At 41.3% G+C, this 17,642-nt stretch overlaps 1 protein-coding gene across 1 annotated transcript in view; it reads right to left on the bottom strand.

Moving 5' to 3' along the window:
* Positions 1-764: 764 nt before the first annotated feature.
* PAFAH1B1 (platelet activating factor acetylhydrolase 1b regulatory subunit 1) overlaps positions 765-17,642 on the bottom strand; it is a 56,760-nt gene continuing 39,882 nt past the window's right edge. The window contains exons 6-11 of the mRNA XM_063297099.1: positions 15,559-15,727; positions 13,574-13,676; positions 11,605-11,833; positions 8,018-8,119; positions 7,515-7,671; positions 765-4,288 (exon numbers count right to left, since the gene is read on the bottom strand). Of these exons, the coding sequence (XP_063153169.1) occupies positions 4,215-4,288; positions 7,515-7,671; positions 8,018-8,119; positions 11,605-11,833; positions 13,574-13,676; positions 15,559-15,727 (834 nt within the window). The 3' untranslated portion in view covers positions 765-4,214. The remainder of the gene's footprint in view (positions 4,289-7,514; positions 7,672-8,017; positions 8,120-11,604; positions 11,834-13,573; positions 13,677-15,558; positions 15,728-17,642) is intronic.

The raw sequence follows: 17,642 nt of genomic DNA, 5'->3' as shown, positions 1-17,642 counted from the left end.
GTCATCACAGCTACGATTAAAGTGCCTAGCCTTTCTGGGGGCTCAAGGGGCAATCTGTGCATATGTGAGAGGCAGTTTAGCATACTGGTGAAGGTGCTGGGCTAGAAACTGGGAGACCCTGAGTTGTAGTCCTCCCTTAGGCATGAAAGCTGGTTGGGTGACTTTGAGCCAGTCCCTCTTTCTCTCAGCCCAACTCACCTCACAGGGTTGTTGTGGTAAGGAAAATAGGAGGCAGGATCATTATATAAAAGTGGGATGATGATGATGATGATGACCACCACCACAACCACCACCTTCACCAAGGCCTAATGTGCTATTTCAATCTTTTCTCCAGAGAAGAATCACATTTCAGCAGCCCAAGTAGGGAAGGTGCACATGGGCTCTTTTTCCACCCTCGCTAGAGATGAAGCCAATGTTTACGCCTGATGCCAAAGAAGGCATTCCAGTTCCCCTCAACTCCGGGCTCCCTTGCAGGGCAGCATGTAAATAAAAATGTCAGCAGGGAGTGAACGGGAACTCCTCTCCGGGTGGCAAGGAAACGTGTGCAGCACAAACTCATCAGCCCCTGTCCCAAGCCTTGGCATTACCTCCACTCCATTGGACCAACCACACAGCTTACAGCATTAACAGTATCAGGTCAATAGGGTCCTCCTCTACACTGAAATTTGAGACCATTTACATCTGCTTTTCCCCTAACAGCAAGCACGGAAGGCAAATCATAAAATCATCCAATCTTTTCTGCACCTAAACAAAAGAGAAACACATTTAGTTTTATATTCATTTAATAGTTTACCAATTGGTACAATAAGATTTTTGTTTTAATATGCAGAAAACATGAATAAATTTTGTTTTACACAGTCTGAGAGCAACAAATCTTACTGTAAAACACAGAGCAGTATTATATACATTCCTTTACTGATTTTTTTAAATTTTAATTGTGTCAATATCTTCAGTTAACTCCTACATTCTGGGGGTTGAGGAACAAAGTTCTCCAATAGCCATTTCTACATCGCTCTTACTGGATTTTAAAAAAAAACTCTTTGTCTTCTTGTCAGTGTCAGGATCAAACTTCTAAAACATGGACAATTTTGCTAATTACCTCCAGAAAGAACTTTGGAAAATTCTAAGGATGTGCTTAGGACAAGAAAGCAGTTACAGGGACAGAGAAAAAAGGATGGGGAGCTCACTTAACATCCAGTTGTGACTTGCTAAATCCAGCTCAACATTTTTATCACCCTTACCCCATTTTCTCCCCAACCACTTTTTCTAACTTTATACACCATCATTAACAGAGATTTGCAGTAGCTAGTACCCTGGGCATCTTTAAAAAAAAAACGTAACTGTGAAATCATAGAGGATTTTTTTTCCTTTTCAAATTCGGTCTATTTCACATTCCAAACCTTATTTCAGGATTTTCAAACCACAACTATGTGTGAAACCCAACGCAAAATATTATCAATTCAAATAGCTTTCGTGGATCAGGCTGTGGAGTGATGGTGAAGAGGGGAAAGAGAAAAGGCCGTTTAAGAATGATTTGACCAACTGTTCAACTGACATAAAGGTAAGAGGCAAACAGAAGGAAAGGCTGACAGAAAAGACCTGGGAAAGGATTTGGGGTGGGTGGGGGGGCAGGGGCAGGGGAGCAATCGCCAAAGCTTTCAAAATACTACAGTGCTCCACAGCTCTTGACAACTTGCTAGCAACTAGTATTTTGTGTTGTTGTTTTTTTAATTTTTCATTATTAGTGCTCTGGGCACATCATTGGTCACACCACACACGAAAGTAGGACGGCTTTTAAAACAAAAAATTGTAAAGTGCAGGTTGCTCCAAGATTTAAGTTTTTGGATTGTGTTCCAACCACCAAAAAAACTAAAAAAAAAAAAAAAGTTTGCACTTTTTTCAGCAAAAGAACCAAAAAGGGGAGAAGAAACGGACCTAGGACTTCTCCCAGGCACGGTCTCAGCTCATGCAGTTCTGGAATGGTCCGAGAAAAACTGCTTGCAACTGAACAGACACAGAGATCTGTCTGTACACAAAGCTGGTGCTTTTCAGCCACTTTGCCTGTTTTTGAATGGCCAAATGCTTCAACAGTGAATTTCTTTCCCATTTAGTTTTGTGTTTAAAACGTGGCTTTAACTGCTAGTTAAACCCACAACCATCCCTGAGAATTCACTGCTTACTGGAGATGGACTATCAATTAAGTGGCAATTTTGCAAGTTCCAATTTCTTTGAAGCAAGTTCTTTTTCCCCAGACTAATTGGAGAAAGAATATTTTGCCTCAACTGCTGCTTGCTGTTTCCGTAGAAGAAAAACACAACAGTGGTAAGCTCCATTAGTAAGGTACCCTTGTTTCATTGATTATGCAAATATAATTACTTTAACTTAAAAAAAAATCATTAGAGTCACTACATCTGGCCAAGAACTACTTTTCAGCTGTTAGGTCCTGTTACATGCTCAAAAAACAAAAAGAGCCATCACTTTAAAGTAGAAGACCTCCAATATCCAAGGTCCACCAGCAGAAAGTTTTTACTGACCATAAAATGCCACTGGACTCTCCAGAGTCAGAGGACATCCCGGCCTAGCCTCTACCCTCTAACTGCCTTTGGTCTTCTAGTTCCTGGGTAAGAAACCCAGATGCCCCCAGCATAAAAAAAAACCAGTGGGGTGAACCAATGTGTGAGATCAAGCATTCTTTCTCTTGACATGCATTTCAATCCTCCAACCGTGCGTTTCCGTTACTTTTTTTTTAAGGGACACATTTTTTGCTTTTTGTTTGTTAAAAGCCATAGAACAAATAAAAGCAAATACCCTTGCCTGTTAAAATACATCTGATGGGCAGTTTCTTACATTAATATGAAGTGGATTTGAAAAAAAAAAAAGATATGCCTGATTAGTTAAGATTGGACTTTATGGTGTAAAACAGGAGTTGACCCATAATGCTGATAAATGGGATCAGTACATCTGTTACTTCAGAAGATCGGCACCGGGGACAATCAGGACTTTTCTTCAAATTTTCCGCACTGAAATAGGATACTGCAGCTTGCCTTTCCCCAAAAAGAGTAGGTTGTGGGTGTTTAAGGAACAAAATGTGGTTGTGACATTATCTAGAAGCTTGCAAGCTATCAGCACATAGCCCTTCTTCATTTGCTGTAATGAGATTTCTTTTTTGTTAGCTTGCTAAATTCTCCACAAAATGTTCAGAAATCTGTGATCACCTGCTTTGAGAAGTTACTAACTGGAAAAGGAGGGGGGTGCAGAATTGTCCCACTTAATGAACATCTAGCAGGTTTTTTGGGGTGGGGTGGGGTGGAGAGATGATGGCTTTTCATGCACAAAGCTGAAACCCTAATCCAAGCCAACAGAAAGACAGCATGGCTGAATCCTCAGGAGTCAACTGGGAGATTTACATCTAACTGCTCCAAGTGGTAGCTAAGAAAGAGCAAGACTGGCAGCCTCCTACAACAGGTTTTGCGCGAAGCATCAAATGTGAGAATGCAAGGAAGTCTGACAACCAAATGGAGAAAAAAAAATACACACATCATACCAAGGTTCTCTTCCTATATTGCAGCTCGTTAGTATCAACGTACTAACTTTTTTCTCCTTTTTTAAAAACTTGATAGGAAACCAAAATAAAAATATATCCTATTGATTTGGCAAATACCATGACAGGAAAAAAAAAACCAGAGACTTTATTTGTTTCCATTAATTACATTTAAGATTCTAAGTTGCAGCTTTTTTTAAATCTAGTATCCTTAGATTTCTTAAGCATACTGAAGTGATGTTACAGAGAAACGTGTTTCTGACAGAACCCTCCCCCCCGCAAAAGAACCCCGTATGAGTCACTTGGTAACAGGCACCACCAACAGCAGAGTCAGGGATTCCGCTTACCCAGCACAGAAAGATTTTGCTGTCACCAGTTTAAGTGCCCCTAATTCAACCAACCAGCTTCTGCCTTCTTAGGTCTGATGTGACCAATGCCAGCCCAAATTCTTTAACCTATGGTACTTCTAGACAACGTATGTAAATTTACAGTATACAATTTGGATTCACCATGCATGAATACTTTGTGTGTAACATTTAATAAGCTCAATCTACATCCAGAATAATTTACATGAAAGGACAATATTTATTTTAAACAGAGCTCAATGGGTAACCATGGTATCCGAGTGCATCCAGAGGGAGAGGGAAGGGAGGGGGGTCAGATGTAAATTCAATCAACGGCACTCCCACACTTTTACTGTTTGATCTACGCTGCCGGTGACCACGTAGGGTGCTGTCTTGTGGAAATCTGCGAGGAAGAGGAAAGAAGAAAGTTAGCATGCCTAGTGTAACTCTATTAAAAACGAATAAAAAGGATTATGGCTTGGACTGTGGTGGTTACTGGAACTATTCCAATCCCTCACATCTGCAGGACATCAGGGTCAGGTCAGACAATTAAAAAAAAACCCGGAATGAAATGAAATGCTGCCAATACTTATATAAAGCACCAAGGACAAGTGACATCCTAGAGATATTCCCCCTTCCCGTGCCAGATAATTGTTTTCTTCACTGTTTTTCACTCCCAAGTTTCCAGAGTTTTAAAGTCAATCAATCAGCTGGAGGCCATGCTCTTACCAATAAAACGAAAAGTACATGCTCCAATCAAATCAACTTAACCAAACAAAAGCAACAATTACAGGTAGCCCATGCTTAATGACCACAATCGGGACCGGAATTTAGGTCACTAAGCAAATCCAGATCAGATTTTACAGCCATTTTTGTGGCAGCCATTAAGCGAATCTCTGTAGTCATTAAGCAAACCACAGGGTTGTTAAGTGAACCACGCAGTTCCCTACTGATTTTTGTTCATCAGAAGCTGCCTGGGAAGGTTGAAAATGTCAATCACGTGACTGTGGGAACACTGTGACGGCCATAAGGGTGAGGAACAGTTTTAAGTCAGATTTAGTAGCATTGTAACTCTGGACGGTTGCTAAACAAGCAGTCGTTAAGCAAGGACTACCTGTAAAAGATAGCCCTCAATAATACCGTCTACCAAGGGGGTAAAGAGAAAGGGACAGTAGAAGGAGCTGGTCAGGCACCTCTTTGTATCTTGGCCTATTTTTATGCAGTTGCAAAAAGTGCCCCACCAGTACAAGTGAGAGCTCAGGTATCTTCTGTTTAAGTTTTGAGAAGCTCTTCTCCTCTCTGCTGTGGCTCCTGAGTAATTCAGTAGGTATGGGGCTTCAGACTCATATGCCATGAGTGTCTAATTTATTATAAGGTTCTTTGGACTATAGACGCTATTGCCAAGTATGTCTAAAACACTACAAATCAAGCACACGGAATATGAGGACATACAAGGCTGGTGCTAACATACGGTTCTTGCCTGAACCTTCAAATTCCTATCATGGTTCCCGACAGATAAGGACATGCTTCTTCTGTTTCCTTCCAAGAACCTTTCCCCCTCCAGCTTTAGACTTTCAGGAGGTGGAATACCAGTTTGCCCTATGTACAAGTATTCCAAGGATACTATGGGTTTTAAGTGAAGGGTAGCAAGAAAGGATACCAGGTTAGCTCATTAGCACAGTGTAAGAATTTGTTGCCAATCATCCAACCCTTCTAGAGCCAGGCAGCAAGCCACAAACAGCAAAATTTAAGTATCGAAACCCCACCACCACACACACACAACTGTAACATTTGTACTGGTTAGCACAGCAAGCTAGCAGTGGCTTGCATGAGGAATGTGTATTTGCTTCCATGCGCTCTGAGAACAAAGGCTGGGCTGGGCTGGAGAAAAAGCAACAGTCTCTGAAGTAGAGGTACAAACAAAACAGGAAATGAGTTTTGTTTCATGCTCGGAACAAAAAAGTCCACTTAAAACTCCATCAAGTGTTCCAGGGTGGCTGTGTTTCTCTGCAACAAACCTTTGAAATATAAGTGTTTTGCTTTAAGCTCAGAATCCTCGAAATGGGGAACGGCCTGACTCTTTGGGTGTGTCACCTATGACCAGAGCATTGGGAACAATACGGCTAGAAAGAAAGATGCTGTTCCAAGAATGAAGCTGACATCCAGAATCTGAAAGAAGTCAAGATACTTCCAGGAACAAATTGTGGAACAAACCACACATTACTGTGTCAAATATACCAGTTAAACCTAGAAGACTAAAGAGTAGCTGTACTAGCAAGATTTGGCCTGGAAGATACACAGTCAGAACATAAGAAACAGTCAGTACACTTAATTTATTCAAAAGAGAGAGGAGCCAATAGTAAGAAACACTGTGAAAACCAAAGGGGGAACAAATATTCCCTAAATTTCAAAGGAAAAATTATTCAAATGATTTTCAGAAAAGACTAGCATGATAAACTGGGAAAAAAGGAGAATAAAAACCTTGGGCAACAAGTATGATGATCGCACACAAGTATTCAGCATTAAACAACGAAGGACAAAGATAGATACCTCAACCGAGAATGTCGACAAACAGAGGACATTAACAAGAAAAAGATGACGAGAGGCATTTCAGAGGAACTATGGGAAAGTTGACAGTTGAAGCAGGTCTGCTCAACAATACATGGAAGAGACCTAGCAGAGGGAAATGAAGTTAAAAGAAGATGGAAAGATGATGCCCTTATTATATTATTATGCGCTTATAAATTGTAAGATTATACCCTTACAAATATGATTACAGAATGAGAAACTCTCATTCTGAAGAAAGGGAATCTGCTCAGGAACCAGGTGGATCAGAAAGTGAACTACAGCAGCAACAGATCAACTATCAAACAGAAAAAACACCAGGGACAGATGAACTCTTAAAAGCTTTAGGAGAAGAAGCAGTTAAAGTACCAGTAGATTTCTGTCAACAATTCTGGAACAAAAAGTGCGCAGTCCAGAGATTATAAAAGTTTGGTCTATAAATTTCCATCAAAGAGGAGAAATAGTTTGGTTAAGCCTTGGGAGGAAGGCAGTGAGAAGTATCCTGAAGAGTAAGAGTATTTCAGTAACATCAAAGATCAGAATAGTTGAAGCAGTGGTTTTCCATTTGTTGTTATGTGCAACTATGAAAGCTGAATGCTGAGAGAAAAGACTGACACCTTCAAATTATAGTTTGGAGATGGTTTATGAAGAGTACCATGCACAGTAAGGAGAACTAATCCACTGCTCCAGGACAAAATAAAGGCTGACAGTTCTCCTGCGGTGATGACCAGGAAGAGCAATTCACTCTATGAGCATGCAAAGTGAGCAGAAAAAAATTGCCTGGCAAGGCCAGAAGTAGAAGGCAGGAAAGCCCAGGATGAATGTGTATGGACAGGATCAAAGAAATAACCTGAATTTCCTTGCAAGAGCTACAGATTATTGCTGGAGGCAAATTGAGATGATGGGCATTTGTTGATATGGTTGCTGTGGGCCAGTCAAATGACCAACTGTTATTTGGTTGAGGTGTGGTGTGTTCAGCATACACGCCCAGCTCCCAGGTACGGAGGAAGGCTACGATGCCCTCAGTTGAGCATGCTACCAGCACACTTAAGGCACATACATACCCAACGAGGTAACAAAATGTTCATGCGCATTAAGAGTCTTCATGCATCTTTTGTTCTTGTAGTCCCAGACACGTAAGGTCTTGTCATCGGCACAGCTCAAAATAAATTTACCACCAGAGTGGAACAGGACACCACGTACCCAGTTATCATGGCCCACCTTTTAAGTGAGACAGAAAAACACACAGTCACAAGCAGATCGTTTATGCACATCTGAAGATGAACAACACAAATCAAAATCCAGAGCTCAGATTATGCTGCCCCTGGCCCCAAATGTGCTGTACTAGAATTAACAGCACTTAAAAGTTTCTTGGATAGAAACAGTAACCTGTTTTTCCAGTCCTCCTTCAAGCTCTCCCAATTCTATTTATTCCGATGTGTGCAACTGGATTCCTCGGAGAATGCTTGAACTCACCCCGTAAGAAGTACAGATCTATTCCCTCATGTAGCAACTACACAGAGTTGCAGAGCAGACGAACAGAGAAAAGGATATTCAGGGAACTTACAAGTGTCATAAGGCACATGCCAGTACTAACGTCCCACATCTTGATGGTCTTGTCTCTGGATCCGGAAAGCAGGAAAGGCCCAGGCTTACCACTCTTCTTACTCTACAGAAAAAAAGAGAACATTTTGTAAAAATTCGATACACTGCATGAAAAAGTAAGTAAACAATGTGGAGATAACAGTCCTTCCAAAGGAAAACATGCATAACTGGGTGTTTTCCTTGACTTTAATCTGTCTCTAGAAGCAGGTGGCTTCAATGGTAAGGACGATCTATGCCAAGCTTCAGCGCTCAAGATATAACATACCTGGACTGAATGACTGCCTATTATTTTGCTTTTCTGTTTTATTAAATGAATTTTATTCTTTTTTATCTTTACTGTGTTCATAGTGGTTTTTTCATGATGGTTTCATTTAGGACTTTCTTTTTATTTGCTTGCAAATTGCTCAAGGCTCCTCTGGGAGGAAGAGTGGTAGAGAAATAAAATAAAAAACAACAGAGCTACTTAGTTTCAGCCAACGAGCACAAATCATCCATTTGAAAGAACAACAGTAAATCCCTCCAATTCAACAAAACATTGCTCTATAATAAACCCTCTATAATAAACTCTGTGGAGAGCTTCTTTCCCCCTTTTCACTTAATGAACTGGTAACTCTGTCTTTACTGATTGGGGGTTGCTTTCATTAACAGAGAAGACACGTTGAGGAAAGTAATTCTAGAACTGAGGGGAAGATGCTTTGAAGATGTCCCACAGCCACACTAGATACTGTAGCTTTGCCAGCGTAAGGATTTCTGTGTTTGGGATTTCTGTCTTCCAGTTAGCGGGAAACTCCTGGCTCTCACATTTTCAAAACAAAGAGAATGCTGTATTTCACTTCAGCATGTTTTCTGCATTAGGTACAATGTAATCCATGGCTCAGGTGTCCTCAGATGGGTTAGATCCACAACTTGCAGAATCTCCTACTAGTCTGGCCAAGAGCTAGCTGGGAACTCTAGGAGCTGGAGTCCCAACATATCTGACAGCATGATGTTGAGTCACTTGGGGATTTTCCATTATGTTCAAGTGTATCTTCTCCCCTCACCCTTTTAACATCCAATTTGAAGAGTTCTGGTCAACTTTAGAGGTAACTACTCAGGGATTTTTTTTCAGCTAATTAAAAAAAGATATTGTGCAATTATACTTGAAACAACTCTTTGCACTGGAACAGAGCAGTTGGATACTTCCATTCACCAATGGTAAGGCCTCCCTAATTTGCCTCCCCTTTTCCTTCCTCAAGGAAACCCATTTCATTTAGAGGTTCACAAGAACTGATTAAGAGACTCCTCCAAGATAACATGTGGAAATCCAGAGTAACCGGGACATGAGACATTAAAGACACTTAAGCAGAAACCAGGTCATCATCATTCACATGCCAGGAAAGGGAGCCCGAGGCACTTTGCCATATGGTCTACTCTTGAATGTCGAAGATGAAAACAGAACTTCAGACAAAAGGCTACTTTTTACACCAGCCTTCCCCAAGCTGGTTCCCTTCAGAAATGTGGGGAATACTGACTGGGAATTTTGCAAGGCAGGGTCTCAACTTAGCGGGATCCACCCTGGGGAAGGCTGATCTACATTCAGCCAAAGTATGAGTATTACTACGATAATACAAGTTATCTGAATATTCATTCAGCCGCCATGACTGTTTGTCTCCCTTAACAGCAAAGCCAGAATAGGCTCTTACTAAACAGATACTGGAATCTAACAGTTCCTTCAGCCCTGAAGGCTTCTGGTTCTCATTCCAGCATTGAGCCAGTTCAGGGCTGTGGGGGGAAAAAAACAGTCAGCTGAGAGAAATGACCAAGACAAGCATGCTTGGAAATCCTTTTTAGAAATTAAAAAAGCTTCAATCCTGATCACAATAAAGGCAAAATGATGGTATTCCTTTTATGCTGCCATTCTAAAGGTTTTTTTTTAAATCTAGTAAATGAGTTTTCATAGGGGAGCTGGTACATGTAGGAATTGAACCGAGAAGCCTGCCCTGCATTTTACATAGAAAGAAAAAAAAATGGTGGTGGTGCAGGATGCATTAGGATGGAGAGATGCTTCTAATCACATTGCAAAAATGAACTTCACACACTGCCTACTTGTTGTACAGAATGCACTGCGGTGCAGGTATAGTTCCATAGGAGTATAGCCAGATTCCCCGTGCCAAGTAGCAGTAACCCAAAATTTGCTAATGGGACCAGCAATCACTACATTTACCCACTCTAACCGCATCCATTATTCTAGCTCTTCTCCCATCAACCTGTTTGCCTCCATCTATTAAGTGCAAGGCTTGGGCTAGTGTGATGTGATTTATTTGGAAAAACACTTAGAAAACAAACAAAAGATGGTTTCCCATTTCTCCCGTGCAGGTATAAATACAATCTGAGATGTAATCTCTTACCCATAATTGACCACATTAATATTGTTCCTTTCAAAGCAAACCATTTAGTCACTAAAACCCACAATGAAGGCTTCATTTTTTTTACATCACATGCAGTTTCTTTGTTTTTTAGCTATCTTTTCTTGCTTTTCTGTATTTTTTATATTGTATTGTAACTATGTATGTTGAAAATGAATAAAGTTCTTAATAATTAAAAAAAAGGAAAAACAATTAGAAGAAACAACAGCTTTTCTGCATTGACTTCCAACTGGCTGGAAAGCAAAATGAAGAATTGCTGCTGCAGATCTTCCACAAGGGAGCAGGTCATCCGCAGAATCAGTTCTGTTTACCGTGCTCGTCGTTCACATCCCTGTCCTTAAGGCCCTTAGCATCCTACGGCCAGATGTTATCAAGGAAAGAGCCTTCTCAGTGGTGGGCCCTACTGATACTCTCCTTAGAGACATTCAATTAGTTTCCATTCATGCTTCACTGCAGTGCTAAGCTAAAAACTAACCTTAACTGTTAAGGACAGATAGCGTAACAATCCCTCTACTGCCTAATAATCAACTGTCACTGTTTTATATTTGAATTTAGTCATTTTTAAAATCTTTACTACCTTTTTTAACAACCTTAATTGTTGATTCTAGTCCAAGAAAGCCTATGCCATAGTTCACATAATAACGTTTACAGGTGATCACAAGACTTTTTTTTTTGTTGCTTGCACCTGTTTTGTTAACTACAGGCTATAGTTGAAAGGAGGGATTACAAATGATTTTAAATAAGCCCTGATACCACCCCACGTTTTTTTACAGAAGAAAAAAATGAAGATGACAAAAAATCTATCATCTGCTTTAAAACAATACCAATCCCCCGAAGTAGCAGGACTGTACCCAGTTCTTCCCCAATCTGACGCTATCTAGGCCCTCTAAATGTTTTAGACCCACAGCTCCTGCAATTCCCCAACGAGATAATAGAATGACACTGCAATGCCTCACAAAAAGAGAAAGTATTTAGACAGTTTGATATCACACAATCCTGCCTGAAATTGAAAGTCTTCACCATACAACATTAAAGAGAGGAGAAAGAAGACTTCCCTTGGGAGAAAGGCCAAATCATATCCAATTCTCAAGTAGAAAAGCTTGCCAAACCAATAAGGATGCTCTCCTAAGTGGAACCCTCTTACCTCAGATCCTGTAGCTTCCAATATGGTGGAGTAGGAGCTCTCAGGAGCCCAGGAAATACACTCTACTACATGCTCATGTTCTCTAAGTTCAGCTTTGCACTCCTTTGTTGCTACCACCCAGACACGCACAGTCTGGTCATTAGAGCAGCTGGCAATCAGCGTGCCATCCTGGTTAGGCCGTACCATGCGGACCCATTCTCGATGCCCCGTGAAAGTCTTCACACAGTAGCTGTTCACAGGAAAGAAAAGATATATTAATGCAACATTGCAACAGAAAACAGAACCAATAAACTTGATTGTCTGAGGATAATTCAAGTGCCTGCAGCAATTTTTTTTTAAAGAGCTAGCCTGTAGTCTTGCCAACCCAGGTCAGAAATTTTTGTTATTAAACTGGTTTGGGAAGACTACAGGAGGTTTGAACAGACAGACAAGGAGGGCAAAGGGGGAAGAACAGTTAAAGAAACAAAGATCTGAGCAGAAGCACAAAATGGTCTCAGAGGTTTTCCAGAACAGCTAGCAGTATCAGACCAATCCTACAGAAAGTATCAAAAATCCCACATGTTGAAGAAAGACAGGAAATTTGAGATCACTTTTCTCACAAGTCTAAAGAAATATATGTATCACACTTCCCATGCTCCTGGGCTGTAGCATGTGAGACAAATGAAAAGAACTATGCTTATACAAAACAAATACATCCTCTTGTAGAAAAGTTGTTGCATCAGGACTGTGTAACCTTGAAGGCAACACAGGTTGAAGGCAACACTTGATTTTTATGAGGAGTGCTGAAGGCCATATTTAAAAAACAAAATGACCAGGATGAAGTACAAATCTGAGTGACTCAATGTTGAGCTGAATTAACATGATCACTCTACATGCACTGAATGTTTTCCCTCTGACTAAGTTTCTTATAGGCAATTTGCTGTTCCAGAATCCAGTAAAGTATTTCTCATGTGTATAGTTCTGTGCTTAAACACAAGAACCATGCTGGCTATAGAGACCGGTCTGTTTCTAGTGAATACCCTCATGCTCAGGAAGATAATATGGCAGGAATCCATGTTATAAAGCATTGGAAGAGATGTTGCTCCAACACATCTTCTTCATGAACAGAGGCCCTACATGTGGTACTACACAATCAGCATGGAAGTTTGTATTGGCAAAGGAAATACTTTGCCTTCCAATACTCCAGGAGGAGCCGCAAAGCCATGAACAGAATGGGCACATACTTTAACCAGACTTGGATATGTTGTGGCCTAGCCCACCACAGATCAGAAACTAATCTGTCTGTGGACTGTCATCTACTAACTCAGCAACCAAAGAAAGCTTATGTTCATCTGATGAGCAGCTTTGCTGGCTCTGCATCAGACTGCGTCATGGTTCCTGTTCCAACGTTCCTGTGAACATCGTAACCAGTTCCCATGCCATGTTGGTGCTGACACGTGTTACTGTTTGGGAGGGAGCTGCCCTTGTTCTTTTGCACCAGGCACTGATGTAGAGACTTTGGAATGTCTATTTGGGTTATCTCATCTGTTCAAGGACACTTTCCCGAAGACCGGCAGGAACCGTTAGGAACACCTGCAGGCTGCGGGGAGTGAACTCTTACTGACTCTGGGGGGAGGGATTGGAACTGTCTAAGCTTTCATTGTTTGAAAGACCCGCGCTTTTGCCATTCTCAGCTTTGCTCCTGAACTTGCATACTGTCCAGTAATAAATCAGATATCCATAAGCTTCTTGTGTGAGTCTGGTTGGAAACTTGGGTAGGCGTTCATCACAGACTGGACTTCCCTATCACTTGCCACTTGGTCCTGTTAACTTAGAGATGCTGGGAATTCAGCCTGGGTTTTTCTGTATGAAATGCAGTTTCTCCACTGCCAAGCTAATGGTTCCCCCGCAATGTCCATCCCATCTCCTAAAGGTATGTCTACCATATATACCATTTCACCTTCATATAAATGTATCTGCAGGCTCTTACCCTGTTTGAATTTCCCACATTTTGATGGTTTTATCCCTTGAAGCAGATACTATATAATCCCCATTGGGCATGATGGCTACTGAAGAAACATTATGATCATGACCTACAGAAAAAAAGAAAGCACACACTCACATTAAGTTTTCCTGTGATTTTATCACTATGTATGTGAATATCATTATTTAATCCACCCCTTCACACAATTCTGTATGGCAGCCTTTCCCAACTGGGTGCCCTCCAGATGTGCCAGCTTATAACTGCCATCAATCTCAACCAGCATGCTACCATATGGTAATCCTCAGGGGGCAAGCAAGAGGCGCTGCTGAAAAAAGCACACAGTATGCTTTGGCAGTTGCCTGACTATATACAACGATGTGCTGCATTACTTCTGAGGAATAAGCGTGGCATGCTAATTGAAACCTCAAGAATACACATTTTCACCCAAGGTTCTTGAGCAAGGAAGCACAGCCCTTAAGACTGTAGCCCTGCAGATATTACCACACAAACAGGAGCTGGGAAGAGCAAGGGAGTGGTTTCATGACAGAATCCCCAAGCGTTTCGAAATATGGAAAGATTGCTGCAGCAACCAAGAAGGGCAAGTGACCCCATGGATTTCAGGCAACTTACAACAGCCCGTTCTTTCAATCCTCAAGACCATCTATTCTTTTTTGGCTCTGTAATCAAAACTATGTCATCTGAATGGGCACTGAGAGGTGCTTATGTTCTGAACATCAAAATTTGGGGGTTGCCACATTTAAAAAAGGTCACCGCAGAACTGAAAAGGAGGCTGAAAAGGGGTAGCTGAATGATCAGGGGGCTGGCAACCCCAGAGAGGGCAAAGCATTGCAGACTTTTAAGTTGGGAAGGAAGAATATTACTGAAATAAAAAATTATGCATGGCACTAAGAATTCTTGGTATTCTCTGACTTGCTTTTTTTCCCTGCAGACATTTCATTATCAGGCCAGGTAACATCATCAGTGCATAGGAGAGCAACATCCTTACTCTTATTCATGCTGGCTGAGGCTGGCAGGAATTGGGTTGAAGCCACAACACCTGGAAGGTAACAGTCAGCCTCTCCACTCACTAATTCCCAGGGAGAAAGTTTGTAGATATTAGCCACCACTTTTAACTATCTCTTTTTGAAAAGTAGCACCCATTTTCTAGTTCTAGGCTGGAAACAGTGCTACTCTACTTCCTCCAGAAGCAATAAACTCTTTTTCAGAAACATGTTCTGCCTACTGGGGCTCTTTAAAGACACCCCCAGGAAGCAAAAATATCAGAATGCCTCACAGCCATTGCTACAATTCTGCAATGGAGGACAGGCAAGTTTTTGATTCAAAGGACTGCTGAAGAGAGAAACTATTTCTGCTTCTGAACACATAACAACAACAAAATGAACCAAAATCCAATGCTTCCCAATGGTACCGAGTTTTAACAGCATCACATAGTAAACAAACAGTAAAAGCATTACAGCCTTCAGCAACCACTCAACATTAGCATTATATTGCTCAAAACCTGTAACATTTCAATCCTATTACAGCTAAGTTAAAATGCAATCAGAAAGGAAGTAATAAGAAAGAAACGAAATACACCAGGCAGCATAGTAGGTTAGTGACAAGCATGGTAAGCATATGCCTGGACTGGATCACACCACTTCCAGGGCTATGAGTCATGTCTCCCCATGTTGTGCTCCACCACAGTAAATGATCTGCTAATATATGAGAGGGGAGATTAGGATAAATCTATGGCATTCACGTGGAGAAGACACTACTGCATGGAAAAGCTTTTAAGGATGTGAACTCCTACCTGCTCCACAAAGTATGATAACCCCAAAACATGGCTGTCAAGCTGCATATCAGAACTAAGCCTTCGGATAAGTATCCTGGATGTGGTGTCCTCTTATTCATATCATCATCAGAAAAGGGGAGAAGTATACCTAGTTTTTATTTCATCTTATGATTACTAATGATTTTTTACAATTCCTTACCATGCATGGTTCTGATGCACTCAAAGCCCTGGAAATCCCATAATTTAATGGTCATATCTGCAGAACAAGAGGCCAATAGCTTGCCACTATGGTCGAAGGAAATATCCTGCACAGAATCTGTGTGGCCCTTCAGGGTGCGTTCAAAATCACCTGTCTCATAATCCCATACCTAAGAATTAGACAAGAAATTGGTAAATACAGATCTCCATAAAATGTATTTTTTCTCATTTGCTCCAAAAGCAGCTGTCTGAAAAATTATGTAACACCTATTTATTTGTAAATCAATGTGTATGCTATCTCGATCACAAAATGATTCTAAATAATTTACAGAATTACCAAGTAAGTAATAAGTAAAAATAACAAAAGGAGAAAATTAATATTAAAACCCATGGTGCACATCTCGGAAGGTAACTAAACAAACATACTCACAACTAGCCAACATCAGGGAGCCAACTGCTATACCATATCCCAGGCCTCTGAGAAAAGCCATGATTTTATGGCTTTATAAAAGCCCAACAGTAGCTCCTATAGCTACTTAGACAGCTGCACTTTGGACCACCTGCAGCTCCCAAGTGATCTTCAAGGGTAGTCCCTAGCACAGCATATTGTGACAATCCAAACAGGTGGGCATGAGTGACTGTGAGAGGGCCTCCCAATCCAGGAAGGGATGCAATTGGCACAAAAGATGAATTTGTACAATGGCCCTTGTGGTCATGGCTGCGGTCTGCTTACAGAGCTGGAGACAAGAGTCCAGGAGGACCACCAAAACCAAAAACCAGTTCTCCCCAGCAATGCAACCCCATCAAGAACTAGCAGTGGTAAATCACTGTGGCTGGCAGGTCCCTGAAACCCAGGCTACTCAAGTCTTGCTAGGATTTGGCCTAAGCTTTTTTCTTCCCATCCACAGCCTTAACCACCTCCAGACACTGGGACTGGGCTTCTACAGCATTGCTTATTTGGCTAAGGATCAAAATATAGAACTGGATATCATCATCATACTGATGATACCAAACCCCATGCCAGCAGATAACTTCAGCCAGTGGCTTCATGGAGATGCTGAATAAAATTGGGGAGAGTGTCGAATTCTCTGGCACCCCACAAAGCAAAGAACTTGGACTGGATCTCTTCCCTCCTAACAACACAGTTAGAAACTGCCCCAAAAGAAGGAGAACCACAACAAATTAGAGCCACCCCACAAAATACCCAGAGACAAACCAGAAGGACACCATAATCAACGGTATCAAATGCTACTGAGAGACCAAGCAGAACCAAGAGTGTCATGCCACCCCTATCCTGGTCCCCCACTCCCAAAAGATCATCTACAAGCATAATCAATACTATCTCAGTGCTGTACCCAGACCTCAAATCTGACTGAAAAGGTTCGGGTAATTCACTTCCTCAAGGGCCCTCTGAAGTTGTTGTATACCACCACCTCCACAATCGTCCCCCAAAAGGAAAGTCTGGAAACGGGTTAAAAAAAATTCCAGCAATGCTGGGTCCAGTGATAGTTTCTTGAGGAAAGGACAGACCATGGCCTCCTAGTAGTCAACCAGCCAACTCAAGGATGAATTAGTCACCACCTGAAGCCAGCAGTTGGCCTCTTCCTACAAGGTCATTAATCAGTCAGGAGGGACAAGGATCTAATATGCCGGTGGCAATGCTGACATCCCTGAGAACCCTGGCCAGTTCCTCAAGATTTAATAGTAGAGAAAATGTTCTTTCTGACAGAAAAAAAGAGGGGTAATGAGATATGCTTAAAAAGCTTAACAACTTCTCAAATTAGTTTTAAGTGTACTCCCCTAGAATCAAAACAAGGCATTGTTTGCAAGCAATACCGCAAATATGCCAGAGAACAAACTTTTAGTGCTATTCCACTTTGACAGGCCGATTCACACATGTGGCTTTTGCAGGAACATGCGAGATTCCTGTCACCTCCAAAAGCAGAGAATATTGTTAGCTAAAAATATAAATGGCTGAATCTATGTAGTGCATATAAGAACTAAGGATTATAACTAGTAAAAAAGAGGCAATCAGTTTCCTGTCATTTTTTTTTTCCAGAGTTTCTCCTGGGCTTCTATGGTTTA

Source organism: Candoia aspera, chromosome 1 (genome assembly GCF_035149785.1).
Source record: "Candoia aspera isolate rCanAsp1 chromosome 1, rCanAsp1.hap2, whole genome shotgun sequence".
NCBI classification, from domain to species: Eukaryota; Metazoa; Chordata; class Lepidosauria; order Squamata; family Boidae; genus Candoia; species Candoia aspera.
The sequence above is the reverse complement of the archived record's forward strand: the minus strand, read 5'-3'. Positions and strand labels throughout refer to the sequence as shown.